The 13,975-nt window shown below is 39.6% G+C and overlaps 1 protein-coding gene across 1 annotated transcript in view; it reads left to right on the top strand.

Annotated features, from left to right (window-relative positions):
• The window catches only part of LOC107388616 (homeobox protein aristaless-like 4), a 34,299-nt gene extending 21,212 nt beyond the window's left edge, over positions 1-13,087 (top strand). Inside the window, exons 3-4 of the mRNA XM_015964203.3 lie at positions 9,907-10,035; positions 10,822-13,087. Coding sequence (XP_015819689.1) covers positions 9,907-10,035; positions 10,822-11,142 — 450 coding nt within the window. The 3' untranslated portion in view covers positions 11,143-13,087. The remainder of the gene's footprint in view (positions 1-9,906; positions 10,036-10,821) is intronic.
• The last annotated feature ends 888 nt before the right edge of the window (positions 13,088-13,975 follow it).

The following is a 13,975-nucleotide window of genomic DNA, read 5'->3' as shown; positions in this document are numbered from 1 at the left end:
AGTTTTTTTAAAAAAGGTCAGTTTAGACTAAAACGTCATGATTAAGTAACAATAGCTATGTAGTTATCTTTGACTGCTACAGCTAACACAGATATTATAATTATACCTTCTCCCAGATGTACACTTTTTACGGAAAACAGAGTTTTTTTATTGAATCATGATAATAAATTGACACAGAAAATTCTTTTATGACCCACTGCAAACAGACTAAACTGAATCTATTAGAAGATTTATAAGTATTTAATGAACATGTACTAAATGCTTGAATGCAAACTCAACCGTATCAATCCAATTTGAAGCTTTTCATGCGGAGAGGTTAATACTTACAAACCTGTAATGTAATGAGCTCATGTATCTTAACTTCCACCAAAATACAGACATGGAAAACCTTAAAAAATAATAAACATCCAAATCCTCAGAGGGAGCGGGACTCAGAGCCTCTTCCTGCAAACACATGATATAATTCAAAGAGCAGCACCTTGACTTTGGGCCCAGATATCAGTTTACCCCTCTGGAAAAAAATGTCCTCTAATCACATTAGCCGACCTGAGGAGAGTTCAGGATAGTTTTGAGCATCTTGAGATAACTAGTGAGAGTTCAGCTGGTTTAGCTTTATCACAATAACACGTCAAACACCAAACCAGACTTATTCTATCGCTTCTCTCACTTAACCTTGTTTGTGCACATCTCTGAGAGAAATGAAATCAGTGAGAGGAACTGGGGACATGGGTGGGGGTGGTGAATGAATGGAATGACTGAAGGGAAACTGCATGTCAGGGATTGTGCAAACCACAAGCTGATTGGGTTGAGAATCAACCCACAAGCTGAGTTTAAGCCCCTGTGTTGAAGTGGGATTGCTCTCTGGTCTCTGTGAAGATGTTTTTCTCTTGGTAGGGTACAGTTCAGACATCCAACAAATAAATAACAAAGCTACGCATAAACATGTGGAGCGTCCCGTTCCCCTCCTCTATCTGTCTGTTCCACTGCAACAAAATGATGAGAAAATAATCCAAACGCAACTAGAATGGTTCATTTCTGCTTTTAAAGCCATCCGTGATGAGACTGAATCAGAATTTCTTCTTGTTAATAATTGTATGCATTTTGATTTCATTAGTAATCACCTGCCTCTAGTCTTATTTGCAATGGTTGTTGCAAGGATATACTACAAATATCATGAATTTGGAACATAGACTTCAAATTCTAAAGCTGTCTTTCCCACTATAGAGTGTGTATTCAATAACTTTCTCTAATTCTGTCTATTCAGCTTTGTGCCGGATACCCAAATCTTTATTACGTACTTTACTGACAACACATAAATATCAAATTATATTATCTCCACCACTTCTACAAATACAGCTAAAAATAACAATAATGCACAACGCCTTTTTATATTGTGGTAATGATCTGCATCAATTCAACAGTTGCAGAGCTGTTAACAATAAAAAAGGGGTTTTAACCCTTCATTAAGTTAATCACAGCTACTAAATGAAAATAGCAGCTATGCTATTATTGTTATTTTTATTTAGCTATGCCATGGCTGTACTGGCATAAGTCACTAAAGAAAACCATTATTGCAAATTATAGCAATGCACAACGTCTTTGTAATATTTTAACAATCTGCAGCAATTTAACAAATGCAGAGCTGGTAATACAAACATTTTTATGGTTTCATTAACTTGCATTAACTCAGTTGCTGCTACTATTAAACATTAACATAACCGCTTGGCTGTTATTCTTGCAACTTTAGTGTGAGAGATGGCACTTTTGGTTTTGAACAAGAGAAGGAATGTTTGGCTCACAGGAGCTGAGTGCAGAGTGGAGTCAGTAAGAGAGGAGCGCAGCTTTATTTGATTTCATTAATTTTGGAAAAGTTGGATTCAGGGACGAAATTTTGATTTCAGAAGTGGGGGGGACACACCAGGCTTGTGCGGATTTGGGGTGGGGGTGTTATGTAAAGACCCTTTGACACGTCACATGCCCATCTCAATAATTTTTCCATCCTCAATATATATATATATATATATATATATATATATATATATATCAAAGTTAAAAAATGTACAACTCTATTATCATTAATATTTATTATCATTATTGAAGTGCAGTTTTGGCTGTTGACAATGGATAGGCCATTGTATTTATTGTTTTGGGTCTTTTTTTATTGTTTTTGGTGCAACATTTTCTAACAGGGAGTGAGATTCTTTTTTTTATTTAATTTTTGTTTGTTATTTTTATTCATTTAGAAGTTCTGGTTCTGGACATTTCAATGTTAAATGAAGGTTTATTTGTTGCATTTTAAAGGGTGTACTTGCATTATTATGACATATTAACATTATATTAGTGGTTATTTTGGTCTAGATAATGTTGACAATGATATTGTTTATCATCAACAATTTTTTGGACAAAATATCATCCAGCAAAATGTGTTACTTTCCCAGGCCTAGTCAAAAGTATAAAAATTATTTATACATAAACGGTCCCTCCTGAGATCTGGCCGTTATTTCATTTGCTGTGTTAGAGGACATGCTGAACTAATGTTTTACACATGATCATCACCCTAACATTTGTCACAATGATCAATTTTATGTCTATCGTATCTTCATTATTTCAACCTCACCTGTGAGCCTCCAGCCTCTGCTCCATCTCCTCCAGGCTCTCGTCCTCCATCTCCTACAGCCTCTCCTGCTGTACCTTCACCGGTCTCTCCTCCTGCATCTCTGTCGGTCACCTGAAAAAAAGATGCATGAACTATAAACAGTGGGAGATTTTGGAATGGAACAAACAGAAATATTTACAGGATGGTTCTAGTATGATTCACAATTATTATTAATATAATGTGTAAATTATTCATTACCAATTTGAGTGTATAAAAACATATTAAATATGTTTTTTCCCTTAAAAGTGTTTAAACAGTTGTTGCATTTCAACACACAAAAAATAAATGGAAAAAATAAGATAAATCTAATGAAAAGTGTACATCTTTGACATTAAGCTTAAAAAAATCTGTTGACGATGATACTGTTCATTTTTCAGAGCTTTTTAATGTGAACATATACATTGCAATAGATAAGTTTACAATAAAGTTAAATGATAAAAGTTTTGAAGTTACACTTCTACTACTACTACTACTAGTAATAATAATTATGATGATAATAGTAATAATAAAAACATAATAATTATAATAATACGAATAAATTGTGTCTGAGGAGTCAGTTATGTGGAGGAGATTAGTTTGTAAAAGTTAGTTTTGAGTATGTTTGTGAAGGAGGAGGTGAGTCTGAGCTTAATGCAGGGGTGTCACATGTTCCAACTTACGTTTTGACTTTGAAAGAAGTCTCTTATATCCACTTTCGTTTCTTGACATGCTGCCTCCTGGCTGTGCATAACTACCAAAGACTCACAAATGAACACTTATTCAAATGTTATATAATGGAAGCTGAGCTGAGCTCTGATATTACACAGCGTCTAGTTGACGATGTGACTCAGTACCGGTGTTCCCTAGCGGCTCCAAACTAGCAAAACAACGTGAGCACGTTCTGTTTACTACTTGGAGTGACAGCAGCAACAGCCAATAATACGTTAGCAAGTATCAGCAGAGCCAATAGATTAGCTTTTGGGTGGGTCTAATAGGAAACCGGTTTCCGTTTCGGTCCTAGTGCTCAATCAAATCCATTTAATGGAGCGTAACATTGTTTTTGGACGGAAAAAAGTGAAGGGGACCGAAACTGCCTTTTGAAAAAGTGGGGGGGACATGTCCCACCCGTCCCCCCCCAAAATTACGTCCCAGGTTGGATTCACAAATGTAGGTGGATGCAGGCATACTGAGAACAGTCACAGCTACATTCTTGAGGTTTGGGAGCTGATGGGCATTGATCTGACTCCCACACTTAATGTGGCCATTTGTGTGCAGCTCTTGTGACATCTTAAGTGACGACTGCATGTCCACTAACTCCTGAAGGAACTGTCCCTCATCAATAGAAGAGACCACTTCTTTTGCTTGATGGACGTTTCCTCAGCGATGAGAGCAAATGGATCTTTTGTTGATTGCATCGCCTCCGTAATAAGTGACAGATCCTCCAGGCGACTGGCGAAGTTGTCCTTCAGTTCCACAACTAAACCAGTTATTTCTGCCATGTCCAGAACATTGTCTTCACAGAAAGTTGATATTCGCTTGTTGTATGTCCTTTTAATGGTAGCGGAAAGAGCAGCTGCTCTCCAAAACATGCACAATCAAAATCAAAGGAACACACACACACACACACACACACACACACACACACACACAACTGGGCCGTGTTGCTTCTGTCTGTGGACTCATCTACAGCAATAGACATAACGGGAGCTTTTTCAAGATCTTTGATAAGTGAGTAAAACAAATCTGTTGCTAATATTTCAACTCACTGAATGTTTGATTTATTTGACAAAGGCACACTTTTCACTGCAGTAGTCATGCTGATCACCTCGTCCACAACAGCTAGCTTATATGCTTTTACAGTTTAGAGTCAGAAAAGGTCCACTTCTTCTTTGCTAAAACGAATGACACACGTTGAAAAGCTGCAGTTGCTTTTGCTTGTGCAGTACATGCCCTTAAATTGTAGAGGAGCTGATGCTAGCAGGCTCTGATTGCTAAGATGGTGCTGCATTCACTTGCAATATCAGTGTGGAAATTTTGAGTCTCCCACACAAAACCTGTTTTTCAACAGGGTTTTTCTGTTGGTGGTTGGGGGATAGGGTCAGGTGGGCCAGCAGGCCACCATTCACTGCCCGACGTCTAAAGTCACTCGTATAGAGGCAACGACGATCAACACACTTTTAAAAAACAAAACAGTTCAGGTACAGTTCATCATAAAACAGCTCCTGCTGCTTCTGCTAAACTAAACTCAAGATGAAACAACTACAAGGATTTGACATGAAGCACTGAAAATTAGAGAGACCTAATAACAAATGCACTTAATTTATCTTTAATTAAACTAGAACCAAGTGTTCCCAGATAATTGAAAGCAGATTTAAAATCATGGAGAGGTAACTCAAACAAAAACAAAACAACCAAGACTCTCAAGATAAACAACATAATAATCTCACGGTAAAACAACAAACAAGCCAAAATTCTAGCATAAACCCAATCATGACAAGAACAACACCTCAATGGTGTTAAGTCTTGCCTTGTGCATTATTTTGTGCTGCCATGTGGGTATCTACTGCTTCTATAAACACTCCATCTATTTTTGTCAATACTTGCTTTTTTAGGAATTATGTGCGTAAAACAAGACATTTCAAAAAAGTCCTTGTTTGTGATGTCACAAACAGGGAAACGGCATTGAACTATCTCTAATGTGGAAAACAACGCTGCTGCTGATGGAGCTGCAGTTCTACTCTGAACCACCCATTGTCAGAGCTTCTCCGCTTATAGCAGCCTGAATGGGAAATGGGTGGGCGTGGCATACTCCAGTTTATTTTCTTAAAGCGACTTTACGGAGTTTTGAATTTTTATGCTCGCGATTGCCCCCTCAGGCCAAAAGCGTAATGGCAGCTTCAATAGTAGGCTCGTGCACGAGGCGCGCATGCTGTATGTGCACACTCCTTAACAAAAATAACAGCTGAGACAGTCCTGTGTGTGTGTGTGTGTGTGTGTGTGTGTGTGTGTGTGTGTGTGTGTGTGTGTGTGTGTGTGTGTGTGTGTGTGTGTGTGTGTGTGTGTGTGTGTGTGTGGCCTGGAGGACAGAGGACAGGAGAACGCACAGCTAATTGATTAAATAATTTGGTTCCTTTCTCTTCAGCACAGCTGACAAAGGTTTATGATGGGTTAGTCCTCCTGCATGCTCAGATCATTCCCTTCCCTTGCTTGAAAAATTGTTCCAAAATGAAAGTTGAACCCACATCTTTTTTATCTGTGAATTCAATGCCGTTCGGCCAGTCTCAAATAAAAATTTGGGCATCTTACTGTTAAAAAAAAAACCATTAATGTAAAAGAAACTCTAAATAAACTATGTTCACATTCAGAATCAAACCCAGGTCTTCTACACGAGAGTCCAATGCCTTACTAGGTGAGCTATAGCACCAGTGGTGTCTTTTGTATCTGTAACTTTTATATCCTTGATGACAGCAGAAACGGAGCGAAAATGGCTATTGTGTTGCTAATTTGCAGGAAATATCTAGAAGAAAGTTCTACAGAAAGTAGCTAAGGGTCCTCAGAAATGTAGCTAGCTTTGTTACTAGGCGTTAGGAACAGCGACAAAGTGGCAATGCCTCTCTGCTGCTGGGGGGTGGGGGGGTTGGGGGGGGGGGGGGTCATTGCTGCTGCTGCTGTTTGGATTGCTGGCTGTAATGCACATAACACACAAGCTTGCAATATAAAGAAGAACAGCGCCTGTCCCCCTCCAGCTCGGCTGTGTGACTGCACTGACCTGTCCTGCGGGACCCTCACCATGTAACCCTCATGTCCATGCTGTCTCTGGAGGAACAGATAGGAAACAAGATCTCCTGTAACTTAAACTGAACCAAGGCTTCCTCCCAGTTTCTCTTTTGCTGAATTTAACATCAGTTTGTCATCATGAAACAGAAGAATAAAGTGGAACAAGAATTCTATCTTCTATTTCTCTCTCCTTTTAACTTCTCCGTGTCCCTAAATAAGAGACACGCTGCAGCCGCCGTCACTCACTCCGCTCCCTCCCCTAGACCAGATCTCCCGACATCTCAGCACTCGGTCTGACTGAGCACTTCCAGGAGAAACAATAATGAACTTATGAAAATAATAATGCGTGTTTGGAGGAGCGTCCTCCGATCCTCTCTCTTGTGTGAGCACACAATCTCCCTCTCTCTCTCTCTGTCGCTGATCGAGCGAGTGGAGAGCGCCGCGTGGCAACCTGCTCAATTAACATAATTCACGGCCCAAATCCAACAGAACTGATCGGGCTGATTCGGTTCGGGTTCGGTCTCAGGTTACAACTCCAGCGCTCAGCCCTGCAGTACCACATAAAGGCAGACCAAAGTTTCCTACCCGGTAAATGTGGAGAACACCGCTTTGACAGATGTGGATGCTGTGCTGGTGCCGCTGTTAAAATAACAAAACTACATTCCACTATAACTGATTATGGTACTCTTCTGTGATGCAGAATCATTTATGCCCGCATCTCATGCATTGATTATTAGATTATTTTCCTCAGCTCTATCTATCCTACATCTCCCGGTCGGCCGTCGGGGGTGGGGGTGGGGGGTGCGCGGGGGGTTTGGGGGCCACAAAGAGAGGGCTCGTGGGCCGGACGTGGCCCGAGGGCCGCCATTTGCGAACCACTGTCTTAAAGTGACAGAACCCTGAAAATGCTCATTTTTGAAAGGGACTGAAACTGTCACAAATAAAACTGCTGAAATTGTTTAATATGAGAAGGATTTAGTGCAAACAACTTCATAAACATGTTTTGCATTGACCATAGAATCATTATAATTTAATCATCATCATCATCATCATCATCAACTTCATCATCTTAATTTATAAAGCGCTTTCCATCAATGAGAGATTGAACCAAAGTGCTGTACACACAACAAAGATATAAAAGAGTAAAACAACAGCAACCATGCAGTGAGTAAAATAAAACAAAATGGATTAAAGCAATAAAGATATTATTTAAAAGACAATATAAGACAAACTAAAAGAAGGCCAGTGGAACGCCATGGTGTAAAAATGGGTCTTCAACCTGCTCTTAAAAACTGGCAGAGAGGGTGCTTGTCTGATCTCTAATGGAAGGTCATTCCTTAATTTTGGGGCCCAGACCAAGAAAGTCCTGCCACCTCTGGTGGAGCACCGCACACATGGAACGACCAACAACTCCAGCTGTGAGGACCTCAAAGCTCGCGATGGAGTGTACGGGGTGATTAAATCAGAGATGTATGATGGTGCACGGCCCTGTAGTGACTTGAAGACAAACAACAGTACCTTGAACTTGACTCTAAAAGAGACCGGAAGCCAGTGCAGATAAGCCAAAATTGTTGTGATGTATTCATGTCTCCTGGTGCCAGTCAGGAATAAAAAAGCCTTAACATGTCCCCTTTAACTCATGGTGGGGACATGTTGTAAGTTATTAATAAGTTCTGGTGACTGGCAGAAGAAAACATTTGTGAACTTGGATGATGCATAAAGTCTCATTTCAGATGGTCACAACGATAAATAAAGATCATGTCGTGTATAAGAAACCTTATTATTTTGTTTCACGATGTCATTTCTACTTGAACTTCCTGCAAAAATAGATTTTATCCATAAGTGGGACCACTCCTGTTCAAATATAGAGATAATTTAAACCAAACTACAGTCCTATCATCACTGGATGTCCAGCTTTTTAAAAGTACCATCTTTCCTTTTTTAGTAAACCTTACCAAGCAGTTTCCTAACTAAAATGACCAAATAGTGACTTAAAACAGGAATAACAAGAACCCAAACAATACTTTAGGGCAAGAAAATCTCATCTCTATTTGGGACTCAAACTAAGATCTCTATTTCAATGGTCTCTCATTACTGCTGTTTCTCTTCCTGACTGTCCGTCTACCATCGGTTTGTGGTCTGGAAGCTTTACACACTGATATCTTTGGGTTTGGAAGCCTGAAGCGATACGCTGGGGACTGATCTAACAGAAAATCTGAAAAATGTACCTCATAAGTAACAAAAAATCACCTGTCATCCAAACTTTCATACTCAACACATTTTACCCGAGTCACTGATATGAAAATTGACTCACTGGACAAAATATGGTATATAAGACAAAGATTATATTGTGTCAGAGGCATTAAAATTCTGTAGTTTTGTGGCATATTTGGTCTCTTTTTAAACATGAGAGTGTGTGGATACCGAGTTTCTTTTAGGAACTGACCTCAAGTGGCTTTCCACGAAACAGCAAATTATGTTTACCGCTATGCCGACTTGTTTGCCCTTTTAGATTTAAAGACCACTTCGGTGCCCAAATTTCCAAATTCTAAACAAATATAGGTAATGTAAGTCTTATTTTAAACCTGGAACAAGAACATCAACTTGGTTTAAAGGATTCAGATGATCTAAAAGGTCACAAGGGGGTTAATGAACAGTTTTAGCCGTTTCACCAACTCTATCAAACACCTTTATTCAGTGAAAAAGCTAAATAGTTGGACTGATACTTAGATATAAAACGGATGTTTTATTTATGTCACATTTCTGACATGAATAGTGACACTTCAGGAAATCATTTAGCCTGAATTACACAATTTTATTCACATCTCCCATCTTCCTTTCGGCCATGATTTCTGAGATTAAAGCAGGTGATCTGAGTTGTCGACTCTTGATCTGTCAGCAGATTACTGAGAGCACTGTCTCTAGACAAGCTTCCTGTCTCACTGCTGATGATTCTGCCTGTAGCTCCACAAATAATCTCTAATAAACGCACGCAGGGATAAAAATCGTAGTTAATAGTCATCTTGGTTAAAGGTTCAGTACTTGTTTTGTGGATCAAACAGAGGGATTCCCTCCTGCAACCCGCTGTGCTGACATGTGGGAGACAGCACACCTTTCTGAGAGTGATTTATGAACAGCTGTAAGCCCAGATGTGGATCTGTCGACGCTGGCAGCCTGAAAGGAGGCAGACGCCGAGTATCAAAGGGAGGAGCTGAAACATGCTGCACCAGGGGAGACTCACCATTTTCACATCAATAGCTCAGCATGGACAGCACTTTAAAGACACGTCAAGTCTTAGAATTACTGGGCCTGGACTTTCATGTGCAACAGAATTTATTTGCTTCACTGTCCAAAATTTATGAGCTTCAGTTTCTTACTTGGACCTGTTGTACAAAACAGGTGACCCAGTTTTCTACCAAACAAACAGCTCTGACAGATGCATGTAATGTTTAGTTTGATAGAATTATTCTCCTGATGGAATGTTTTCCTTACAGGTGTGGTTCCAGAACCGCAGAGCCAAGTGGAGGAAGAGAGAGCGTTTTGGCCAGATGCAACAGGTCCGCACGCACTTCTCCACTGCTTACGAACTGCCTCTGCTCGCTCGACCGGAAAATTATGCACAGGTAATGGAAAAGAAGCAGCCTTTCATTCAAGCACAAGAGCGTGCTTGTGATTTGAAGCACCTGATTGTGAGGGTATTTAAATGGACAAAATCTGATTTAATCCGCAAGAGCTCCACTTATGGGCCACATCAGGCAACAGAAGCAGCATATTATTACTTTTGATAACATTATTGTTAAAGGATGCTAAACAGGTCAAGCTTTTTTTTTTGTTTATCAGTGAAAGGCATTACTCCGGTAATAACGGGTTCTTCCTGCGTGTTGGTCTGTAGTGTTAGTAAAACATCATCATCGCCGAGTTGTCCATCAAAAGCTGATTTGTTTGTGGAGTCGAGACGACCATCACAGCTGATTGGCATTAGCCATCTGTTTGATGGATACTTTCTGACTAGTAGCTGAGAGTCTTGTACAACACAGTTAGAATATTTACATATCTGAATATAGCTTGCAATATTGCATATTTTCACATTTTGGCAAAACGAGCTGTGACTGTATCATTTATCAACATAAGATTTTCTTGTTTAAATTTTAATAATCAAGTACAGTTTTTCATTTCTGCTAACAAACAGGGCAGTATCTTCTTCTTCATTTAGTTTCTGGCTATTTCTGTGATGTGTTGAAATTATTTTAGGATATTATTATAGAAAAGTCAAGCATGAATGCCGTCTTATTTTTAAAATTTTTTGTATGTTTTTTTTATTTATTTATTTATTTTACAAAACATTGTAAACAATCCACTTCTAGTATTTTATAGTCACTTAAAATGTTATTCCGGATTATCTTCTCCAGATCCAGAACCCTTCGTGGATTGGAAGCACCAGTGGAGCCTCTCCGGTGCCTGGCTGCGTTGTGCCTTGTGATTCAGTTCCCTCCTGCATGCCCCCTCACCCTCACGGTCCCGGAGGCGTCTCCGACTTCCTGGGCGTTCCCAGTCCAGGAAGCAGCCACATGGGACAGACGCACATGGGCAGCCTGTTTGGGGGCGCCGGGATCAGTGGGGGGATCAACGGCTATGACCTCAATGTTGATCCAGACCGCAAGTCCTCTAGCATAGCTGCACTGAGAATGAAGGCTAAGGAACACAGCGCTGCCATCTCCTGGGCCACATGATGACCCAATATGGTTTCACCCTGCCCCCCCCCATCTCCGGAGCAGCCATCAGCAAGCACTGAGGGGGGAGGTTTTCTGAGAGCACTAATGATAATGAACAAGGAGAGACCATGGAGGGAAGAGAGCTTGTAACAGCACAGTGAAAGCAAAACAAATGTTACCATGACAACCAGCATGTGCTAAAATAATAATAATACACAGAGGTGCTTCCTATACATCCTCCATGTACACCCTAATGAGGAAAATCATGTTTACCAAAATGTTTCAGAAAAATAAACACTAATTTAAAATCAGCACGTGAATTCTGGTAAATTCAGAAAAACTAAATAAACTGATAATCCATTTCCTCCCATTTCACCCATCGAGTCACATGTAAGCAACATTTGTGCCTGTCACTTTAAACTCTTCGCTCTCTTTGTATAAATCAGTTTAAATGCATTTCTAAACAAAGTTAGCATTTCATCTGTCTAACAACAAGTCCACTCACTTAGAGCAATCCCAGATGCTCACAACGAGCTAAGAGTTTATTTTCTGCCACTTCTGATTTCGCACTACATCTTTGACACAAACCAACCATTTTGTCCCAGGCTATGGAGGCTAGTTCATGCCTCTGCAGAACGACGTGGAGCTAATCAGGCACCGACAGATACGGTGTGCTGGGCAGTCATTTTAAACCAACCTGTCATTTCCCCTCCCAAAGTTAGCTGGGCCCACTGCTTTTTCTAGGCTTTGGGGCTCAGGTTACAGGAAACGGTGTCTCCACTGGCAGACATGATGCAGCAACCTTCAACACCAACTCGCCATGCCAGCTCCAATCAGCAACCAGTAGGAAGAGACAAACTTAATTAGCATCAGTGTGAGTTGTCCTTCACCACGGTAAATCACAGGCTGTGTGGTGAGAACAAGCTGCACATGTGCTGAAACTCTTTCATCATTCATTCTTTGGGATGTAGACTCAGACTGCAGGCTGAATCAGAAGCCCAGTCAGGGCAGGGGTCATCTTGGTGACATTAGAGCAGAAACATAATGATTGGAGGAGGATTAGGGTTGGCCGGGCTGGGCTGCAGTTTGGGTCTAAAGTCTTCATCAGACACCTGTTTTCTTTACACATAGCAGAAAAACCCAGATTGGCATAATCAAACGTCTCTTCTGACAGGACGTAATGATGTTGAGCTTTTAAAATATAACAAAGAATTGTCAGCTAGTTTTGATGCTCTAACTTCAGCTTTCAAACATTTCCTTAGACTTGCTGTATTCCTAATCTACACACAGAGCTGATTGGCTGCACTCAAACTACTGCTAACTGATTAAAAAGAATCCAGAGGACTTGAAACCCATAAAATATAGAGATGAAGATGAAAAATGTCCAAAGTAAAGAGATGTCTGACTCTCATTTTGGTTCTCCCTCAGAGCTCCTCTCCTCTGCAGCTCCATCCATGTTGATACTACTGAAATGAAGCAATTAAAAGTGGAGTTTTTATGTCATTTTGTGCGAAAGTGAACAGTATAAATGGTGTTGCTCCTTTGCTTGTTTGTGTTTTGCTTCTCTGTCAAATAATGGACTTCCAGAGATAAACAAAGTATTACAGTAATAATGGCAAAAAATGTATCTATTGTTTATTATCTTATAAAACCTACAAAGGAAATTGCTTCTTTTTACAGCTTTAAGCAGCTTTTTTATTTTTTTTGTATATTAATCGATTGTTTTTTCCTCTTGGTGCCAAATATGCAAGATTTTAATGCACTGGCAGGGCTTTTTGATATTGACACATGTCTCCTTCTAGTTCCAGCTGTGAACATCTGTTTCCTAAACCCATCTACATTTAGTATCCAGAGTGGCATCACAGATGTCCTTGTGTGCTGAAGTTGTACAGTTTTATCCTTTTGTCTCGATTGATGGAGGTTTTCAGCTGAATTTGAAATAAATTGATTTCTTATAAATGAATGACTCCCAATTTTGCCTTCACGGATTACAAACATCTAGAAACTGACCTGATGAGGACCTTTGGAAGTAAATGATGGCTGCTAAAGTAAATAAACAACAGCACGCACAGAAATGGCTACAAGTCAGTCAGCTTTACAGACATCAAGCTACATTTGAAGGGTAGTAAAGACTGAGAGTTGTTTTTAACCCTGAGTGGCACCATATCATGCGAACTATTTTGAAGATTTAAGCAAAGTAGTTGATTAAATCTGTGAGTTTAGTCTTAAACTCTGAAATGAAAGACACAATCCCTTCAAAAATGACTGGGAAGTCCATTTATGTCTTGAATCTTTTCTCAAGATATAAAAAAACCTACTGTAAAAAGAAACACTGGTTGTGGAATAACTTTTATTAATGTTGAATTAGTTCAGCTGAAATGAAATAAAGTCACAAAACCATCATCCTAAAAAGGAATTGGTTATGAAACAGGCTGAAAGTAATATTTAGTCATCTTTTGTTTCTTCTTCATCGCTCTCATCAGTCCTATTTTGTCCTCTTTGCTACTCATCCAGTCTGGTAATTCTCCCAAACAAAAAATCTGACTTAAGCTGACACGTTTTAGACTCATTTACTTACATAAACACATGGATGTCAAAAATCAAAGTCATATACATAACTAAAGCATTTATTAAAAAAGGCATTTATATAAAAAATCAAAGGTATCTCACACTTTTAAAGAAAACTATAAAGTTTAAACAGTTTTTATTACAGAAACTCTGAGTAATTTTATTTCAATCAATCAATCAATCAATCAATCAATCATCAATCAATCAATCAATCAATCAATCCAAGCTTTATTTATAAAGCGCCTTCCGCAACCCTGTCAGGAAGCCCAAAGCGCTGAACATT

Source organism: Nothobranchius furzeri, chromosome 4 (genome assembly GCF_043380555.1).
Source record: "Nothobranchius furzeri strain GRZ-AD chromosome 4, NfurGRZ-RIMD1, whole genome shotgun sequence".
Lineage (NCBI taxonomy): Eukaryota > Metazoa > Chordata > Actinopteri > Cyprinodontiformes > Nothobranchiidae > Nothobranchius > Nothobranchius furzeri.
The sequence above is the reverse complement of the archived record's forward strand: the minus strand, read 5'-3'. Positions and strand labels throughout refer to the sequence as shown.